At 55.6% G+C, this 19,601-nt stretch overlaps 2 protein-coding genes across 23 annotated transcripts in view; one reads left to right on the top strand and one right to left on the bottom strand.

Annotated features, from left to right (window-relative positions):
* The window catches only part of RALGPS1 (Ral GEF with PH domain and SH3 binding motif 1), a 302,499-nt gene that overhangs the window by 149,839 nt on the left and 133,059 nt on the right, over positions 1–19,601 (top strand). The window lies entirely within an intron of this gene.
* Positions 6,399–19,601, bottom strand: part of ANGPTL2 (angiopoietin like 2) — a 36,650-nt gene continuing 23,447 nt past the window's right edge. The window contains exons 3-5 of the mRNA XM_069582388.1: positions 12,429–12,622; positions 10,552–10,822; positions 6,399–8,093 (exon numbers count right to left, since the gene is read on the bottom strand). Coding sequence (XP_069438489.1) covers positions 7,894–8,093; positions 10,552–10,822; positions 12,429–12,622 — 665 coding nt within the window. The 3' untranslated portion in view covers positions 6,399–7,893. The remainder of the gene's footprint in view (positions 8,094–10,551; positions 10,823–12,428; positions 12,623–19,601) is intronic.

Below are 19,601 nucleotides of genomic sequence, written 5' to 3'. Positions count from 1 at the left end.
CAGTGGAGAACACCTTTGTGCGTGTGTCTTTGCTCACCTGCCAGGGTATTTCTGAAACACTGTGGCCGGAGGTGGAATTGCTGGGTGAAGACGACGGGTGGTGCTGGTGAGGACCACTCCGGGCTGCACTGCGCTCCCGCCAGCTGTGCCTGCCTGCCCGCCTCCCCCACTCCCAGCAGCGCTGGCCTTTCCGGGCTGCACTGCGCTCCTGCCAGCTGTGCCTGCCCGCCCGCCTCCCCCACTCCCAGCAGCCCTGGCCTTTGCCTACCAGTGACTTATGATGAAATGACGGGGGAAGGAGGACCTGTAGTTTTCATACACATTTCTCCACCCACGAGTTCTTTGTGCAGATAAGCTCTGCTTCCTGCTTCAAGGCTGTGCTCCCTGGGCCTGGGCTAGGCAGCTAGGCCGTGCAGCCTCCCACCCAGCTGTCCCTGCTTCCTGCCTCTCGCCCTGAATGTCCATCCTCAGTCCCCCTCCCCGCGTCCCTAGCACAGCTCTGCGCTGCCCTGTGGAGAGGCGCTGACAGAAGTCCACGCCCAGCACACTTGCCTCGGGCTGGGTCGGCTTCCCCAGCTCCAAGGAAGCTTCGTGCTTTTTCTAATTCGCCCCGCTCTCTGAGGTGATTGGGGTGTGGGCCTGTGTCTAAACACGCCTCCAGAGGCAATTCTAATTCCATTCCCTCGTAGTTACTCCCTCTGGACTCCTTAGCCACTCGGGAGGGGCTCTGCTACAGGTCAGGGCCGGTGTGGCCGGTCCACCCTTGCCCAGGGAGCCGTCTTCCTCATGTGAGACGTCCCTCAGCTCCAGGAGGGCACACGTACCGCCTCAGGGGGAAGGGGTCACCCCTGACCAGCCCGTGGAGACAGATGTATCGTGACCATTGGCAAGCGGGGGATGTGCCGCATGTGGAAGTGCTTGGGGAAGGCTGCACAGATGGGAGGGATTATCTGTGTCTGGGCTCCCATGTGTGGGTGAGCTGTTCTGGGATGCCCCAGGTCAGGAGAGACGGGAGCACCAGAGTGCGCCAGGGACAGTAGATACCAAGACATGTGTCCACAAGTGGCAGAATCCCAGACTGGGGCTGGTTCTGGCCTCACTGTGAGATCTGAGAGAGACTAGCCAAGCAAGCCTGGGTCCTCAAGCTGTGGAGATGGGAGACAAGCCGGCACAGCGGGGACCCAGTTCCAGAGGATGCAGACCAAGGCTTGGATGGCATGGAATTGGTGCACGAGGTGATGGCCAGACCAGCCACAAGCGGGACACTCCCCATGCCAAAGGGCGAGGCTTAGTTCATAGACTGTCTGACAAGAAAAAAGGAGAAAGGCAGGGCCAGCCCCGTGAGTCCTGGCAAAGGACTGGAAGCCCCAGGAAGCTGAGCAATGTCCTCCATCACTGCCCTTACTCTTCTCTGCCATCAGCATGGGGCTAAATTGGGCAAACAGCCCTGGCCTGACTTCCTGACGTCTGGGGCCCTACCATCCATCCGGCTGCTTCTGCACAGGCAGGCTGGCTGGCCACCTCACACATCTGCTTCTGTGGGCAGCAGACTCCATGCCTCGTGATCCTCAGACATATAGGGATGCGATGATGGAGTGAGGGAGGAGCCTTAGTGGTTTCATTTCATCTTTGGGGACTGAGATCTAACCCTCCCAGAAGCAGGAGCTCAAGAGTCAGACAAGCTCAAGCTCAAACCCTGAGTGTCCCCGGCTACATGTTCTCAGGCCAGTCACCTGGGGCACATGAGCCTCAAGTTCTGTTATGTCGAAGGGAGGCTAATTGTAGAACCCACCTCACAGGGTAGTTGTGAAGGTTTAGAGAGACACACATGGTGCCTGGCGCATGGAAAGCACCCGCCCACAGGTGGTGGGTGGCATGAGTGTTATCTAGAGGAAATACTGCCTGGAAGAGCCCAGCAGCAGGGGACTCGTGGCCTCCTGTATCCATGGAGGCTGTTGAGAAACTCCGCGTATCCAGGAAGGGCAGGAAGAGCCCCATCTGGGCACAGCTGTGTGTCATGTTTAGTGACACAGCTGAGCCTGGGAGGGCAAGTGTCCGCAGGGGAGGAGCTGGGAACGGGACACGATGTAACGAGTAATGGACAGAATCCATCTAGCTGGCGAAGTTTGGTCTCCAACCACAGCTGGAGTATCGCCTAGACACCCTCTCGGGAACAGCGCCAGCTTTGACCTCTCCTCCCGTGGGACCCTGGGAACTTCCCCTACTCCTTCCACTGCTTTGAGCACCAGCAGCCGCGTGCCTTTCGCACAGCTCTGCTTGGAGCCCAGTCCACAGAAGTGAGGTGGATGACCAGCCGGAACAGGCCAGTTGGGTCCCCTGGCTGGGAGCTAGCCGGGGAGGAGAGAGCCTTCAGGTCTTTGCTGGCACTCAGTCGGGGAAGACACGCGAGCTCAGAAATTCCGTGCTGGGAAAAGCAGATCCTCTCAATGAGAAACAGAGACCCTGCAGGCAAGGGGAAGGGGAAGTGAAGGGAGAGAGGCCGAGAGGCAGCCGCCTGACCTCTTAGAAGGACTTCCAGGCAGTTTCTGGTTCCTGGCCCTCGTGAGGCCCAGCTGCGTCCCTGCTCATGGACTCCGGGAGATACCTCGTGTCCTTATGTAACCAGCTTATTAAAGGAGCTGGACTCAATCAGGTGTAAGAAGAAACCGACTTTATTTTTCCCCAGTGTCCTTTCCAGCCTGCTCTGTGGATTAGCTCTTTTCTCAGTCAACCCAGGGAACTCAGCAGGCCCCAAAGTCTCTCTGCTGTTAACAGTCACGTCCCTGCAGACCGTCCAGGGGAGGGCTCAGAAGCCTGGGCTCCCACAGCCTGGCTGGGCAGGAGGCCTGGGTTGGGGGAGGCACACGCTCAGTCCACCAGAGCCCACCTCCCCGCTGGGCCACGAGCTTTGGGGCCCTCGGGGTGGGGACAGACGTGACAGGTCTGTCTGATGTGGCCCCTGAGGTTGGAGCCAGAGCTGGCGGCCTGCGCGCGTGCCCATTGCCAGCACACACGCTCTGTCTTTTCCTCGCTTTGCTCTCCTTTCTCCTTCTTTGCTGCTGCTGCTTCAGAATTTCCATCCTGGGCACCTCTGACTCAGCTCCCTTCGTGGGAGCAGTGCCCTTCCTTGGCCCCTTGGCCTCCAGCACTGCCCCCTCCCCTCCATGCAGGCAGCCCCCTGGTTCCTAGGACCCGTGTCCGGGCCTCCCTGCCCCCCACTGTGGTCTTGCCCTTGGCTCGCAGTGCAGTACCGCTCCTCACTGCTTCCCGCCCCAGCCTGCAGACTTGAGGCAAGAGTCAGATGATAGTGCTGACACTCACCCACGCCAGGCTCCTGGAACGGTCCCTGGAAGCTCTTCTCGCCAGACTTGAGTAGCGCGGGTGGGGAGCACCTACCCTCCCTGTGGTGGTGGGGAGCATAGCATGGGGACAACTCATCCTCTCCCCCTCGCTCACTCCCACTCCTTGGGATGCACTTTCTGAGCCTCCTACATAGGCCCCAGGTGGGCAGTCAGCTGATGCTGCAGAACCATTGTGGAGCCACCCCCTCACAGGGATGGTCCTGCACCTTGCTCCAGAATGTGGGAACCTTTGGCAGCTATTATTTTGTCCTTAGCCTTTCGAGCCTCAGGTAAAACAGGCAGAAAGAGTGGCTGTTTAACATTTTGTTACACTTAAAAAATGTTCCCTTTTTCTGTTTAATCCAGCTCTCTAGCTTTCCCTTACTGCAACTGAGAGTCTTTCCTGGACTGATACATGGATGAGGTGCTCCTGGGAGATCAGGGGACCCTTGAGTTCCCACAAAGCACCTGTGGATTATGAGCGTCGTGGATTCCCGCCCCATGTTTGCAGTAGTTCAAAGGTTTCTGTTTTCAGTCTTGGCTCAGATCCGCTTGGTTCGGGGGAGGGGTGCCATTCAGCGTCACTCTCTGTCTTCCCGCCATGTTCCCTGCAGGAGTCCAGCAGGTGGGTGCCCTCTATCCACCAGGGTTTCACTGACTTCCTCCGGGGTTTGTCTGTGGATGCGCTCACCATGAAGACCTTAGTAGCAGGAGGAGCCCAGTGACTGTCCCCTTAGAAGTCCCTGGGTGGGATAGGGGAGGAGGAGGGGTGTGGATGTGGGTTTGGTCGGGCTGATTGCTGATGGGCTGCAAGCTGGCCGGGAGCGACTCCCGGGGCACCAGGAGCTGTGCTCTGAGCACCACCCTTTCCTCTCCCTGTTCTCTTCTTTGACGCTGTTGGTTTGGTGAACTGCTCCCCTTCCGCCGTTTTACCCCAGGGAGAGTGGATTTCCTAGTCTCTGATGCGCTTATTCCTTCCTCTCCTTCCACATAGCTGGGGTATGATTTGACCAAGACCCAGTTTTAGGTATCAGGGTGGGTGGGGCTTGGTGAGATGGTTGGATGGCATCGTGGATTCAATGGACAGGAACTTGGGTGAATTCTGAGAGATGGTGAGGGTCAGGGAGGCCCGGCGTGCTGCAGTCCATGGGGTTGCAGAGAGTCGGACATGACTTAGCGACTGAACGACAACAACAACAGTTTTGGGTATGGGGGTGAGTGGGGCTTGGAGAACGGTGGTGTCATGCCCTGCTTTTATTGGATTCCCAACCAGTTGAGAAAAAATGTTTCTGCCCCTCATCCCCCTCTCCCAAGCTCGCAGCTCTGAGGTTTGTACAGATGACCAATGACAGGTTAGGTTAGGCTCTGTCTTCCTCTGCCTTCTATCCTTGCATGCCACGCACTCCACTCCAGGTATCCACGGGTGGGGTGGGCATGGTCTGGGCCAAAGTTGAGGACCCTTGGTAGTGTCCAGATTCCACTGTGACCCCCACCACTGACTGGGGGTTTGGGAGAAGGAAGTTGAGAACTCTTTCCTTAGAGCCTGACACCCAGAACCTTCTGGAATAATCCTGCAGGCACATTTTTACCAGCACTTTGGCTGCAAGCCCCACTTTCTCCCCTTCTGTGGAGTGAGAACAATAGTTCCTCCTTCACAGGCTGCTGTGAGGTCACATACGTGGACACGAGTCCAGTTCCCAGCACTCAGTAAGCTTCAGTAAGCATCAGTCTCTCCACACGACAGCTCTGCCAGAAAAGGCTCTCGTATGGCACCATTGCTTGGTTATCACAAAGAGAGATTGGTGAGTCCAAAGGTTTAAGTGCATTTCAAATTTTGATACATGCATTGCCGGACTGCTCTTCAAAAGTATTGAATCAGTTTATACTTCCATCCAGAGTACACGGAGTACGTGTTTCTTCTCTATTCCCTTGTCAGCGTGGAGATTGACCTTTTCTCATCTTTGCCAGTCCGCCAGGCACCGTGTGATGGGCGGTGCTTGATTTAATGTGCCTCTCTGCTGCCTCTTTGCTCGTCTGCTGGCCCTTTGTGAGTCTTCCACCGTGTGTGCTTCACCAAGTTTTCTATAACAATGTTTATATCTTTCTTCATAATTCGAAAGAGTTCTTGGTAGAGCATGAATGTCAATCCTAAATTTCTCTCTCATTTAGTATTTGCTTTTCAGTCTTGGCCGTGTTTTATTTTGCTTTGTTTGTCAGAGGGCAAAAACGTGGTATTTTCTTTAGTCCTATTCCTTGTCTTTCCGTTTACGGTTTTGGGGTTTCCCGTCACGCCCAGAAACGCCTTCCCTGTCCACTGAAGGTGGCTCTAGCAGCTTGTGTGGAAGTCGTATTGGAACGAGGAAGGTGAAGGCACAGGGCTCCTGGTCTGGTGGGGAGCCTCAGTCAAGGGGAGCGAGGAGGAAGGCCTATACCAAGGCGGAGAAGAGGCCCTGCACAGAGGGGTGGTGGACCATGGCCAGGGAGAGGGAGGAGTCCTTGCTTCTGGCCCGAGCAGTTGAGTAGGCGTGCCTGCTCAGTTGTGCTGACTGTTTGCAATCCCATGGACTGTAGCCCCCCAGGCCCCTCCATACATGGAATTCTCCAGACAAGAATACTGGAGTGGGTAGCCATTCCCTTCTCCAGGGGATCTTCCCGACCCAGGGATCAAACCCGGGTCTCCCACCTTGCAGGCACATTCTTTACCATCTGAGCCACTAGAGAAGCCCAGAGCAGTTGAGTAGATGGTGCCATTTGATGAAATGGGACCAGACCTGGGGAAGGGTGTTTTAGGGGTTGACTGCACTGCCTATATCCAGCAGAGACATCCAGAATACAACTGGACTTAAGGAGGCGGGACTCCAGAGGGCCTTCGTGGCCTGAGGTTCTGTCATGGGACTCCTGAGGACGCGGGTGGCAACCAGGGATAGGTAGAGTGGAGTGTCATTTAATAGATTTTAGTGGACGAATCTCTTCCTGGTGTTACTCAAAGAGGCTGTGGTGTCAGAGGCCCCAGGAAGGCTTTCTAAAACAATAACACACGGTGTAGATACATCCAAATAGCGCAGACGGCTTTTATTGCAGATGTGTTATTACAAGGATAATCTGAGAATATATTAAAAAAAAAAACCCTCCCTTTTATATACACAAAACGTGCTACATGGTACACTTGTGAGACTGCTGAGGTAATAGGCACATAGCCGGACGCAAACAGTACCAAACGTTCCACCGTCTCACCCGCCCGCCCTGACCCATGCGCCCTCCAGGAGGGTCTCACCTTCTTGTTTGTCCCTTACTCCCTGCTTGGCAAGAGTCCCAGCAGTACCGAGCCTGATGCTTCAGGGCCAGCAATGTGCTGACCGAGGGCTCCGTGGCCCCTGGTTATTCATTAACTCACAGCAAGTGGCCAGTTCTCGTTTTTGAGGCGCCTGGTCCCTGGGGAAGTGTAGTCTGGAGACGAGATGTGGACGCCAGTCAGCCTGAGAGCATGGCACCTTTGGTCTGTAGCCGTTTGGGGCCCCCAACAATTGGATGGTGGTTTCTCTTCAGCTGAATATCTTCTGGCAAGGTAGGCTATTATTTCTGCAGAGGTTAAAATGGCAGGTAGGCTAGCGTGTGGCTGGAAAGTACGAGACTGAAATTAACCATTGTCCGTGCGGCCGAGAGCGAGCTTTGGGGCCTGACTTTCCCTTTCCTGACCACGTGGAGTCCAGACTGTTTCCTACTAAGAAGCTAGGGAATCTTGCCCGGGAAGAAAGCACAGGGGTACAGAAAAGGTGAGGAGTAAGTCGGCCAGGAGAGGAGAACAGGAAAGGTGCCTGGAACTCGAGTGCCTGGGACTGGAGCGCAGAAGGGACTTAGTGAATGGGGCGGAGTAAATGCGCAGGCGGGTGGGCGGCTGGCTGGCTGGGGAGGTGGTGAACTGTCCTGAGAACAAGGAGAAGGCTAGAAATAGAGAGGCGAGGGTATTCTGAAACTGGGTTAGGTGCCAAAGAGGATCTTGAGCAAGGAGGTTGGGAAGCCCGGTGTGAGAGGGCAGCACTGTGGCCGGCCCTAGGAGCAGCCAGGCTCGGGGAACACCAAGCACTGCTGTCGGAACTGGAGCGACGCGGTCTGCAATGCGCCCTCAGACTCAAGTAACACAACACGAATGAAGTGCTCTTCTCCTAAGAGCAGAGCTGTCGTGAGCAGCCCTCAACGTCTGAGAGTTGAATATACGCGTGTTTCAGTATATACGGCAAACCTATATATATGTATCTAGATATATGGCACGGGTATATATCTAAACGCATATATATGCGGCATACATACAGGTGCACGAGGTCGGCTCACACACGTGTATATTACGAAGGTACTTTGCAGGTGTGTTTTATTGTGGGGACTTAATTTACTTAAAGAAAGACTTGTGTGCAGTCCTGTCCTGTCTGGAAACACGAAGGGCTGTCTGAGGTGCAGAGGAGTATTAGGGACAGAGATCGGTCGCATTTATCTGCTGCGGTGACTTGGGGAACCAGAGTCCAGCGTCCCGGTCCTCACGGCCCTGAGGGGGGCCAGCCTAGTGGAAGGTGTTGGGGTTGGGCCGGATCATCATCACCACCTTCTTGAGCGAGTAGGAACCTCCGCGGAACTCAGCCCAGTAGACCCCGTCTTGGTAGCGGCTCCGGTAGTGGCCCCCGCGGTACCAGACCCCATTGAGGTTGGAGTGGGCGCAGGCGTTATACCACCAGCCCCCCTTCTGGTAGTGGGCACAGTTGCCTGCAGGAGAGAAAGAGTAAGAAGTTCAGGGAGGAGGTTTGACCTGTGTCCGCTGTTTGCTCTCGAGGGGCTTCAGAGGGACCCCTGCCCACTGGGGGGCATTTGGAACAAAGATGCCAGAGAGGGCATGGGGCCTCAGACCTGCTCAGACCTTCCCTCCGACTGGGGCTCTGTGATCTTGGGCGAGCAACCTAACCTTGGTGAGCCCCTGAACACTCCTTGTAAAACAAGGATGAAGCGATGCCCCCTCACAAGGTAGGTAGGACCCACCTGGGAGCTGAAGGAGGCTGAGTACTAGCCCAGGGCTAGCTGTGGAGCAAGCACCGGGGAGGGCTCCACACCCCGGGTTTGTGCAGAAAACGGAAGTGACCCGAGGTGGGCGGGTTGAGAGCCAAAGGTTTTTTCTTAGGAATTTCTTTTTCGTTGAAACTATTAGATAAAGAGTCTTCCGAGAGTGACAAAGGAAGTGTTTAGGATGAAATGTTCCTTTATTCCCCCCTAGCCTGTCATCCAGGCATTTTTTTTTTTTTTTCACGAAAGCAAGATATTTTCATAAAGTTTCTGGCACCCTCATATCATGCTCAATTGTGCTGCCAAGGACAAGCAGTTCGGAACACCAGTAAAAGTGTGGGCAAGGCACAAGCAGGCATGCAGGGGCATCGCCCTTCCCAGGAGTGGGGAAGACACGGTCAGGCCCAGGGGGGCACCCCACTCAGTGGACGGGCTGCCTTATCAGATCTGTGGGTTTGGCGACCCAGCGGGGCTGGCGGCTCCACTCCAGAAGCTGCCATGGTGGGAGGTGAGAAGGGAGCAGGCCGGCTGAGGCAGAACGCCGAGAGGAGGCCCAGCGCCGGGCGCCCAGAGCCCCAGTAGCCCAGGTCTTCCCAGAGTTCTTCTCTGGCTCCTTTGGGCTACGACCCGAGGTCACGGACTCCTAGTGGTTGTGTTGGATTCAGAGGGCAGGGCGCTGGGCATGCCACAGCCAAGCCTTCCCTCAGCCAGCGGATGCCCCTCCTAAGCTTGCCCCACACGCCTCCAGGGACAGGGAGCTCACTGCCTCACGTCCAGTGACCCTGCTGCCGGATGGGCCTGACGGTTGGGGTTGCAGAGCAGCCTTCTGCTGCTCCCCATAATGGCTATAAGCCAGCCTTCTGTCCCCAGTGTCCGACCAGCTCAGAGGGTTATATCTTCCTGAAGCCTCGGCAGCCCTGGTCTCAGCAGACACGCCGCCTCCTGGGGGCCCCTGCGGCAGGGTCAGCTCTGTGCCAGGGAGTAGGTGGAGGTGTGGGCATGTCCCCGTCTGCCGCCTGGGTACCTGGGGTAGGGACCCCTCTGGGAGGTGGGGAGGCAGCCAGGCTTTTCTGAAGAGCAGGGAGTTCCTGGGGCTCAGTCGCTCAGTCGTGTCTGACTCTTTGCAAACCCCTGGATTGTAGCCCACCAGGATCCTCTGTCCGTGGGATTTTCCCAGGCAAGAAAACTGGAGTGGGTTGCCATTTCCTCCTCCAGGGGATCTTCCCGACCCAGGGGTCAAACCCGCATCTCTTGAGTCTCCTGCATTGGCAGGCAGATTCTTTACCACTAGCATCATCAAAGTGGGGGATAGCCTGTAGCCTGGGACTAGGGGGCCAGGTTCGCCTGCGAGAATAGATAGCCTTGGCCTGAAGTGGGGCTCAGCCCCTTGCAGAAGAGCCCTGAATTCTGCCACCTGACAAGGGCGCAGGGCCCCTCGTCCCCAGGAGCTGAGGTGGAGCCTTGAGATGCACGCGGGGGATTTGATGTCTAGCCCCGGGGCCGGGCTGTGTGTGCTCCTCAGGGGTTTCTGTTTTTACTCTAGCTTTTTATTTACTAAAGATCCGGCCCTGAGGCCTGCAGTCTTGGGCAGGTGGATTCGTCCCTCCTGCCCGATTTCCTCTCAGTAGCTCCCCCCAGCGCTGCACGAACACATCACCTGAGAGACTGTCCCCGCCTAGAGCCCAAGTCTCCCGAGTCCCAGGCAGAGCACTGCAGGCGCACTCTCAACTTCTCACCCTCTTCTCACCCACCGCCCGCTAGGCGTGTCCTCATTCCCAGATGTGGAAACAGGCCCAGAGGAACTGGGAGGCACTGGGGCGTGGAGGCGGGGCGGCCTTGCTCCGAAGGCTGTGTGGCCCCAACTCCGGGGCTCAGGCAGGGAGTGACGCCGTGCACAGCCCAGCGCAATGTCCAGCTTGGCCCAGAGTGGCCCTCCAGTGTGTCATTCGGGGACCTCTGTACCTTCCCCTTTCCGTAAATGCCACGCTGACCCAGCCTTGCGAAGGGGATCTGTGGGCAGAGGGCGGAGGAGTAGACCTTCAGGGGATGGGAACAGAGTTGGGCAGCTGGGCCCTGGGATGGTCCTGTTCTCAGGCCTGGGAGTCAGAGGCTGGGCTTTGATCCCTTTCCCCGGCCCTTCACCTGCCAGTGACCCCACTGCTCCTACCTGTGTAGACGTCGTGGTCTCTGTCCAGGGTGGTGAACTGCTTGCCGTTGTGCCAGGTGAAGGAGTCGCCAGCGTTGCCATGGTAGCGCCCCAGCCGCAGCTTGTAATACTCGCTCTCAGGCTCCAGGCGGAAGCTGGCATACTCTGCAAAGACCTTGCGGCCAGACCAGTCCTCCATGGTCACCAGCAGCTTGTAGTTGCCTTGGTTCGTCAGCCAGTAAATGTTCTCCAGGCCCAGCCAGTACTCGCCGTCAATGTTCCCAAACCCTTGCTGGGGAAAATGCGGAGAGCATCAGTGAGGAATACGCAGTGTGCTCAGCCAGCTGGGCCCAGCTGTCGGCAGCTCAGTGCCGGACGCGGGGTCTTGGAAGCAGGCAGAGCAGAAGGCAGGCCTGCATATAATCCCTTGTTTTCCCCACCTGGCTGGCACTTGATCAGTCACTTCGCATGTTCTCAGCCTTAGTCAGGCATCACTCAAGACCACTGAGAGAGCACCTGTCCCGTGCTGGGCAGCATGTGAACATGGGTTCCTCTACGTTACCCATCCTGCAGGGTTGCTCTAGGGACACACGTAACCTGGTAAATTGAGAGCCTAGCACACAGTAGGCTTGCAACATAAGTTCCTTAGGCAATTCTCTTACCTTCTCTGAGTTTCCGTTCCTTTCTCTGGGGAGGGGCTGTGTGTAAGAGTCTCTTATAAACTAAGGCACAGATGTGACCTCTGACAAAGGCATGATCCCTCCTAGGTCTAGAATCCAGTGGATATATTACCATTTTTCCATATAGTTTTGAGAGTCATCAGCCAGGTGGTGGCCACTTGAAGTCTTGGAAATAGCTGAATTTGTTAATGATAATAATAGCTAGTGTTCAGTAAGCACTTAACGATGTGCTGGCACTCTTATCAGAACTTTTCATAGGTTATTTTCTTAATCCTCACACCAGCTCTGTGAGCGGGGCACTCTCAGTGTCCTCCCTAGAGTGGGTGGACTGAGGCCCAGAGAGGCCCAGAGTCGCAGAGCACGTGAGCCAGGATTTGAGCCAAGAAGCCCAGATGTAACCCCTGTGCCAACTGCTCTGAGGAAGGGAACGTGGAAAGGAGATGGAAGGAGTTAGGGAAGTGAGTCTTTAAGAACCTCTCAGCTAGGAGGCAGTGGAGAAAGAGGAGGAAGCAAAGGGCACAGGCTGGTCAGGAGGTGGGTTGGAGGACAAGCAGGGCAGGAGTGGGGCCCGCGGAGCCTCGTGTGGGTGCTGCGATCCTGGTGCTGGTCAGCGTGCGGGCATCAAGCCTGTGCCTCAGCTGTGTTCACTGCTCTGCCTGCTCCTGTCTGTGCAGACGTTTCATCCCTAAACTGGGTCCAGGCCAGCCTCTCCCCACCAGGGCTGGCCTGAGAGTAAGGAGGTGATGAACAGAAGCACCTGCTTGCGGGGGTGTCCTCAGTACGGCCTCTTTGTTCAGAAGAGGAAGCCAGGAGTGGGCGGAAGGAGGAGGAGCGCTCAGCTCCCTGGGAATTGGGAGCCCTGAGGCTGAACCCTGGGGCTAGGACCCAGTATCTCCACAGTTCCCTACAGCGGGCCGTGTGGGAGATGCTCAAAGGCCCCTGGAGCCTCAGGCCCTGCCCTTTCTGGGCTCCGAGGGCAGGTCTTCTCCTGGGAGCCCCAGCTGGGACCACAGTGCTCCCCACATCCAGCCCTGTCCGTGGGGCTTTCGTGGTCTGGACCCCTCACTCTGTACCCCGCCACAGTTGTTGGTGGGGCAGGGGAGGAGCAGCCAGTCCTCTCCACCTGCTGGCTCTGTCAGGGTCCACCTCCCTCGGGGCCACACAGGCCTCCCTCCGAGGACCCTGGCGCTCTGTGTGTGTGTGTGTGGGTGTCCTCACCTTGTACGTCTCCCAGTTCCGGAAGAAGTTGACCGAGCCGTCCAGGCGCCTCTGGATGACCGTCCAGCCCCCGGGGTCGTGCCTCTGGTCGCACCACACCTGCATGAGGCGGTTGGTGTTCTCTGGCTTCACCAGGTAGATGGAGCTGGTGTCATGGCCGTCTTCCAGGGCCTGCAGGCAGTCTCTCCATGGGCCTGGGGACACAGGTGTGCATGCATCACGGACCGCCCTGTCACCTGGCCCCCGAGTTGCATCCTCCCCTCTCCACCCCCACCCCTCCACCGCCGGCTGCACCCGGAGCAGCACAGCCCCAGGCCGGGCTCTGGCTGGAAGCCACAGGCCTGCAGGGCACTGCTTTGGGTTTGTGAGTTTGAGAAGTAACGTGATGTAAAGACAAGAACCCAGGACTTGGGGGCCCAGACACTTGGGTTCCGCGTACACTTTCACCCCTGACTGCCACATGGTGTGGTTGGCCGAGCTTCCTTACTTGCCAAGCCCTCTGTTTCCCCCTTCTGTAGAGGCAGCTTATGTTTACCTCGTGGAACTGTATGGATGGCTGGGATATTTGTGTGCAATTCCGGGAGTGATTTTTCTAAGTTGTTTTATTGGCAGAAGGATATGTGAGCCTGCTGAGGGGCAGCAGCGTCTGTCAGCACCTGGTGGGGCTCCGCCTGGCCAGTGAGCCTGGCTCGCTGCCCTTCCTGGCCTGGCTGACTCCACACCAGCCTTCCCAGCGACGGTGCTTGGGGACAGTTGCTGCAGGCTTTAGTAAGTGAACTTCTACTGGGTCACAGGGGCCCCAGTGGTGCCCAGAACCTGTAGCCAGAAATTTTGGGACATTTCTGGGATTCAGACACTGGCCTCCAGATATCTTTTGGGGGGACTTAAGTTTTTGTTCATTGCTCAGTTGTGTCTGACTCTTTGCAACCCCATGGACTATAGCCCCTCAGGCTCCTCTCTCCATAGATTTCCCAGGCAAGAATACTGGCGTGGGTTGTCATTCCTTCTCCAGGAGATCTTCCCAATCCAGGGACTGAACCCAGGTCTCCTACATTGAAGGCAGATTCTTTACCATCTGAGCCACCAGGGAAACATTGGAAGGACTGATGCTGAAGCTCCAATACTGATGCTGAAGCCATCTGATGAGAAGAGCCAACTCATTGGAAAAGACCCTGATTCTGAGAAAGAGTGGGCTTCCCTGATAGCTCAGTTGGTAGAGAATCTGCCTGCAGTGTAGGAGACCCCAGTTTGATTCCTGGGTGGGGAAGATCTCCTGGAGAAGGGATAGGCTACCCACTCCAGTATTCTTGGGCTTCCCTTGTGGCTCAGCTGGTAAAGAATCAGCCTGCAATGCAGGAGACCTGGGTTCGATCCCTGGGTTGGAAAGATCTCCTGGAGAAGGGAAGGGCTACCCATTCCAGTATTCTGGCTTGGATAAGTCCAAGAACTGTATAGTCCATGGGGTTGCAAAGAGTCAGACACTACTGAGCGACTTTCACTTTCACTTTCTTTCTGGGAAAGATTGAGGGCAGGAGGAGAAGGGGGTGGCAGAGGATGAAATGTTTGGATAGTATCACCAACTCAATGGACCAAACTCCAGGAGATAGTGAAGGACAGGGGAAGCCTGCTGTGCTACAGTCCATCGGGTCACTAAGAGTCCGACATGACTTAGCAACTGAACAACAAAAACATTTCTGTTTAGCTCTATCAGTATATTCTAGAGCAAGCTCACCAAGGCGGACAGAGACCACACCCAACCTCATCCTGCTTAACCATCACAGAGGACTAATCCAGCCCCATCACTGCCAGGAGGCACTCAGAGCTCACATTTTAAGGTCCATGAGCTTAAAGGATGGTATCCAGCCCATCCCAATACATGGCTTTCTGAAACTGAGACCAGAGGGGTTCTGTGACCTGTGACTTCCCTGAGCTTGGGCAGCCGGGTCAGAGTAGGTGGGGTCACTGTGAGAGGTCTTTCACGCCTCCCCAACTTCCCTTGGCAGTGGTTTCCCATGTTTGAACGTTAGTCATGTCCGCAAAAGGGCACAAACCCGAGTCACTAGGAGCCAAGTAAACTGGATTCATCCTAATTGATCTGAGGAAACTTCAGATATTTTTCAGGACCTAGCCACTGAGCTGTGTATTTTTAAATAATATCACCACACACAGCTTCAACTTCTCTTCAAAGCAGTCCTAAACAGAGAATGGATCAGACCTAAGATAACTCTGTCTTGTTCCATTTGTGCGTTTGTTTGTTCAACAACTGTTAATATTGAGTCCTGGGCCCGGCAGGTCCTGTGCTGGGCGGTGGAAGCCTTCTCTCGACCTGTATTCCCGTGGGTCCAGTCCTTTCTGCTTGTGGACAAGCACAAGTGGCAGGTGTATGTAGCTTTTCCTGTGTTGATCAGACTTCTCATACGCCCTCCTGGCAGTGATGGGGCTGGATTAGTCCTCTGTGATGGTTAAGCAGGATGAGGTTGGGTGTGGTCTCTGTCAGACCCTCAGGTGGGCCTTTCCTGAGGCCTCATGCCAGTGCGTGAGCATCCCCACCTGGAACCTGATGGCAGGGCACAGGGCACGGACTGCCTTTTTCACCCTCTGTGCCGAGAAGCAGCACCGAGAAGAAAGGTGGGCACTCACCACTGACCGCTGACCCCCTCCCTGCATCCTCCAGGGAGCAGCTGCTTACCCATTTACCCGTCGGCCAGCCCTCTTGGTTCCAAGCACCCGCCCTGTAGCAGATACAACACAAACAGCTACCTCCTTCTTTGCCTTGTGCCTCTTCCATCCCGAGAAGGGGAGCCCACACCTCCAGAAAGAACATTCATGACGGAGAAAAAGAAAAAATGGGTTGTGTTCAGCCCCCAGCCCTGGGGACCCAGGCAGAGAATGGGAGTCTGTCCCCGGCAGCTGGAGCGGAGCGCGGAGCAGGGGTGGGAGGCCTCCCAGCTCAACACCGAGTCAGATGCGCAAGAGAGCCTGTTGGGCGTGGAAGCGGGTGACAGAAGGTCCAGCAGCCTGCAGAACAGCACCCACGGCAGACGAGCAGCCGGGCCTCTTCCTCTCCCTGAAGAGCTGCAGCGGGTCCCACGGATCCTCAGGCTGAAAGGCCAGCTTGGAAGGCGGGGGTGCCACACGGGGAGAGTCTTTGAGGCCCAGGGGGTGGGGGCAGTCAGCCTCGTGGCTCCCACCTGCACTACCTGTCTGGGTTCCAGGAGCAGTTCCAGCTTTGCCTTTGACATTTCTCCAAAAGGCCATTTTTTTCTTAAGAGGCACATGTTTTTAAATGTTTTGGGTCCACCAGTCCTTTTAAACGTTTGGAGGATGCTTCAGATCCTCTATCCAGAAAGACACACAATTCTGCTGATAATTAGAAGGTAAATGAACCTCCAAACCCCAGATTGGAAAACCTTGGAGCTAAGAGAGGCTTGACTGGAGTGAAAGTAATACTAAAATATTTCTACTAGCCACCACTGCGGGTATTTACTACGTGCCCCATCCATGCATTCATACCTGAGATCTTCCTGACACACCTGCCAGGTAGGTTCCCCCGCCTCCACAGATGAAGACAGTAGAGCATGGGGACCTTGGGTGACACTCCCGAGGTCACGTGGCCGGTAGGGGGAAGGTGCTGTACCTGCACCCGGGTGGTGTCCAGAGCCCACATCCGGAAGTCCTCTTTCTGCTCCTTGAGCAGGTTGGACTGCAGGGCAGGGGCCTGGCTGAGTTCTCTCTGTGTTCCTGCTGCTGCTGCTGCTGCTGCTGCTGCTGCTGCTGCTGCTGCTAAGTCGCTTCAGTCGTGTCCTACACTCGTCTTAATCGTTGCCCCACAGCCAGGCTAAGAAAATAAGGACTTGCAGTTCTTCTTTGTCAAAGTGTTGTGCCTTTTAAAATCTTTCTTGATTTTCTTCTATGCTTACGTTTTAGTGTCCGTTGCCTGTTTTATAACTATTTTAACTGTTTCAGTGTTTCTTATGACATATCAGCCTCCCTTTTCTTTTTTAAAATGTTTTTTGTTGATTTATTTTTACCATTGCTGCTGCTGCTGTTGCTAAGTCGCTTCAGTCGTGTCCGACTCTGTGCGACCCCAAAGACTAGGCAGCCCACCAGGCTCCCCCATCCCTGGGATTCTCCAGGCAAGAACACTGGAGTGGGTTGCCATTTCCATCTCCAACGCATGAAAGTGAAAAGTGAAAGTGAAGACGCTCAGTCGTGTCCGACCCTTAGCGACCCCATGGACTGTAGCACACCAGGCTCCTGCGTCCATGGGATTCTCCAGGCAAGAGTACTGGGGTGGGTGCCATTGCCTAGATGTGCGTTTATTTATTAACTTATGGCCACACTGGGTCTCCCTTGCTGTACTCGGGCTCTTCTCTGGTTGCAGCGAGCAGGCGCAGCTCTCTAGTTGCAGTGCTCCATCTTCTCATTGCGGTGGCTTCTCTTGATTCCGAGCACAGGCTGTAGGGTGCAAGGGCTTAATGGTTGCGGTGCATGGGCTTAGTTGCTCCATGGCATGTGGAGTCTTCCCGGACAAGGGATCGAACCTGTGTCCCCTGCCTTGGCAGGTGGATTCTTGACCACTGGACCACCTCCTCTTTTTTTTAAAAAAAGGCACACCTAGCAATTCTTTCCTTTAAGTCTTGTAGGTATGGCATGCTTTCTAAAGTCATGGGGTAACTGTGAAATAGTGTAGACATGTTTAGTATTTTCTGCAGTTACTGAAATAGATCTCCATGTGTCTCCTGCGTGCTGCACTTCACATGACCCTGCGGACCTCCCATCCAGAGTGTGACTTCCCATTCCAGACAGTGATTCCTCAGACACCCCTGCAGAGCTCTAGAAGAGCTCCTGCATTCAAACACATGCCCTTTTCTTCTTAAAGGCGCCAGGGCAAGGGTCAGTAAATTAAATGGTGGACGAAAATTAGTCGGGAAAATACTTGGCATTGAAATGTTGGCAGCAATAAAATGATAAAGGAGCAGAAAAACAGCAGCAGGGAGATTGTCATGCAGCTGCATTAAAATGACAGAGTCAAGACACCGCCTCTGATGAGAAACCTATAACTGGTATGTGTGCGTGGTGTCTGGAGGAGGACGTGGCTCCCACTCCAGTGTTCTTGCCGGGAGAACCCCAGGGACAGAGGAGCCTGGTGGGCTACAGTCCATGGGGTCGCACAGAGTCGGGCACGACTGAGCACCTGGCATCGTCGTGAAGGACTCAGCAAGGTGTCAGACTTTGACTCAGATATCTATGTGCCTGGGACTGGAGCCCTTGGCTCAAAGCTTGGTGGCCGCATCTCCTCACTGTGTGACTTTGAGCAGGTCCTCACTGGGCCTCCGCCTCCTCTTCTGTAATCAGAAAGGACCTTACTATTCTGAGGGTCTCTGGAAGACAGCACCCAGCTCAAGGCCGACCAGGGCAGCTGCCAGAGAGGGTGCGAGTTTCCTTTCCTTTGACAGTTGAAAGCTGGTAGTTTTAGAGCTGTCCACCCCAAACAAGCGATTGGATTTGCTTTTTTGATTCCCAAGACTAAGTGTAAGCTTATTTACTGATAGACGTTTTCCATAAAGGCGTATTGTAAAAGCCAGAATTTCAGTGGCGAGGGCCACAAAGAAGCATTGGGATGAAGAATGGAAACATTTTTTTGTCAATGAAGCTGCATCTTTGGCGTGCGGCGGGTGGGGCTCTCCTTAGAGAGCGCAGAGTGCCCAGCGGTGTTTCACTTGGCTCTCCTTCTGAAAGGGCAGCCCTGCCTGGAGTGCCAGGCCAACACTAACTCGGCGGCCCTGAGGCTCTGAGTGCAGGGAGCGCCCCAGCCTTCTCTCTATAAAGACCATATTTACACTCTCAGCGGAGCTGCGACCAGCACATTCCACGTGAAGAGAAGTGCCGTGGCTGAACGGAGTCTGCGTGGTTCCCTGGAAGGGTAGGACAGGGAGTGGAGGGCACACGGGCCCTGGAGTCAGGAGGCCTCGGGGAGACAGGATGTTGGCCGTGGGAGTGTAGAACAGACAAATCTTGGGCCCCCAAGTCCCAGGGTCTGGTGAGCATTGGAGGTCTTCAGGTTTGGGGCCCTAAGTGCCCTCCCACTCCCTTCCTCCTCACTGGGGTTTCCTCGCCTCCCAGGAAGCCAGGAGCCACATATCGCTGGCCCATCTGGGGCTCAGCACCCCCAACAGCAGGGCCTCTCTGTGAAGCTGGATTTTGGCCTGCAGTCAGCCGAGACCCCCAGGTGACTTCTTAGTCCCAGTGTCCTCCCTGTGGGTCTGAGGCAGACCAGCTTCAGCCTGACTCGCCCACCTAGGCCCCAGTGGAGAAGTGGGCTCACCACCTGCATCAGTTTTCAACACAGTCATCCCTCCACCAGGGGACCGTGGCCCATGAAGATCTGACCAGGCCGACCGGCCGAGGCCAGGAGCTGAGAAGTGGGTGGACATCGGACCTCTATGGCTCTTCTCTGTGGTGCCCTGAGGCTTGGGGAGAGGGCAGAGCCCTTCCCGGCCATGAGCTGGCCTAGACCACGCTGCCAGCCCACAGCCTGCCAGGCGTCTCTACCCCATGTCTCCAGACTAGGCCACCTGAGCCCACGCAGAGGAGCCTGTGGCCTAAGGGGAAAGTTCTGGGGTGTCTTAGTCCATGCGTGGGCCCTGGGAGGGGCTTCTGTGGCGTCCCCAGGAAGCACTGCTTTTACGTGAGAACCGTGTGGTGGTCCCTATTATTCTCACAGATGGTCTGCCTCCAGGTCTTTTGGCCACTCTCTGAAAATGGTTTTCTAACAGGAGAAATGACTAGTTGTTGAAATTGGATCTGGAATATTCCACTCAAATCTGAGCGCCAGGACACATGGACTGCTTAGGTGTGAGTCCAGCCCCCGCCCGGTGTCAGGACCTGTCTGGCGTCCCAGGTGAGGCAGGAGAGCTGACACCCAGATGTGGAGAGCGGGTGCTGCCCAAGTCACACGCATACAGACAGCTGGGGAAACCATACTTCGGTTGTGAACACCTATATTCTCCATCAGTCGCCACTTTTCAGTGAACCAGAGCACAAAACAATGACCTAACACAGAACAGCTGGTACATTCCCAAAGCCATCCTGGCCAAGCTCCTGTAGCACCTGCCCCAGCGGTGACCCTCTGAGGACCATTTCTGGTTCTTTTGGGCAAAGAGTCTAGAC

Source organism: Ovis canadensis, chromosome 3 (assembly GCF_042477335.2).
Source record: "Ovis canadensis isolate MfBH-ARS-UI-01 breed Bighorn chromosome 3, ARS-UI_OviCan_v2, whole genome shotgun sequence".
Lineage (NCBI taxonomy): Eukaryota > Metazoa > Chordata > Mammalia > Artiodactyla > Bovidae > Ovis > Ovis canadensis.
This window is presented reverse-complemented; position numbering and strand designations above follow the sequence as displayed.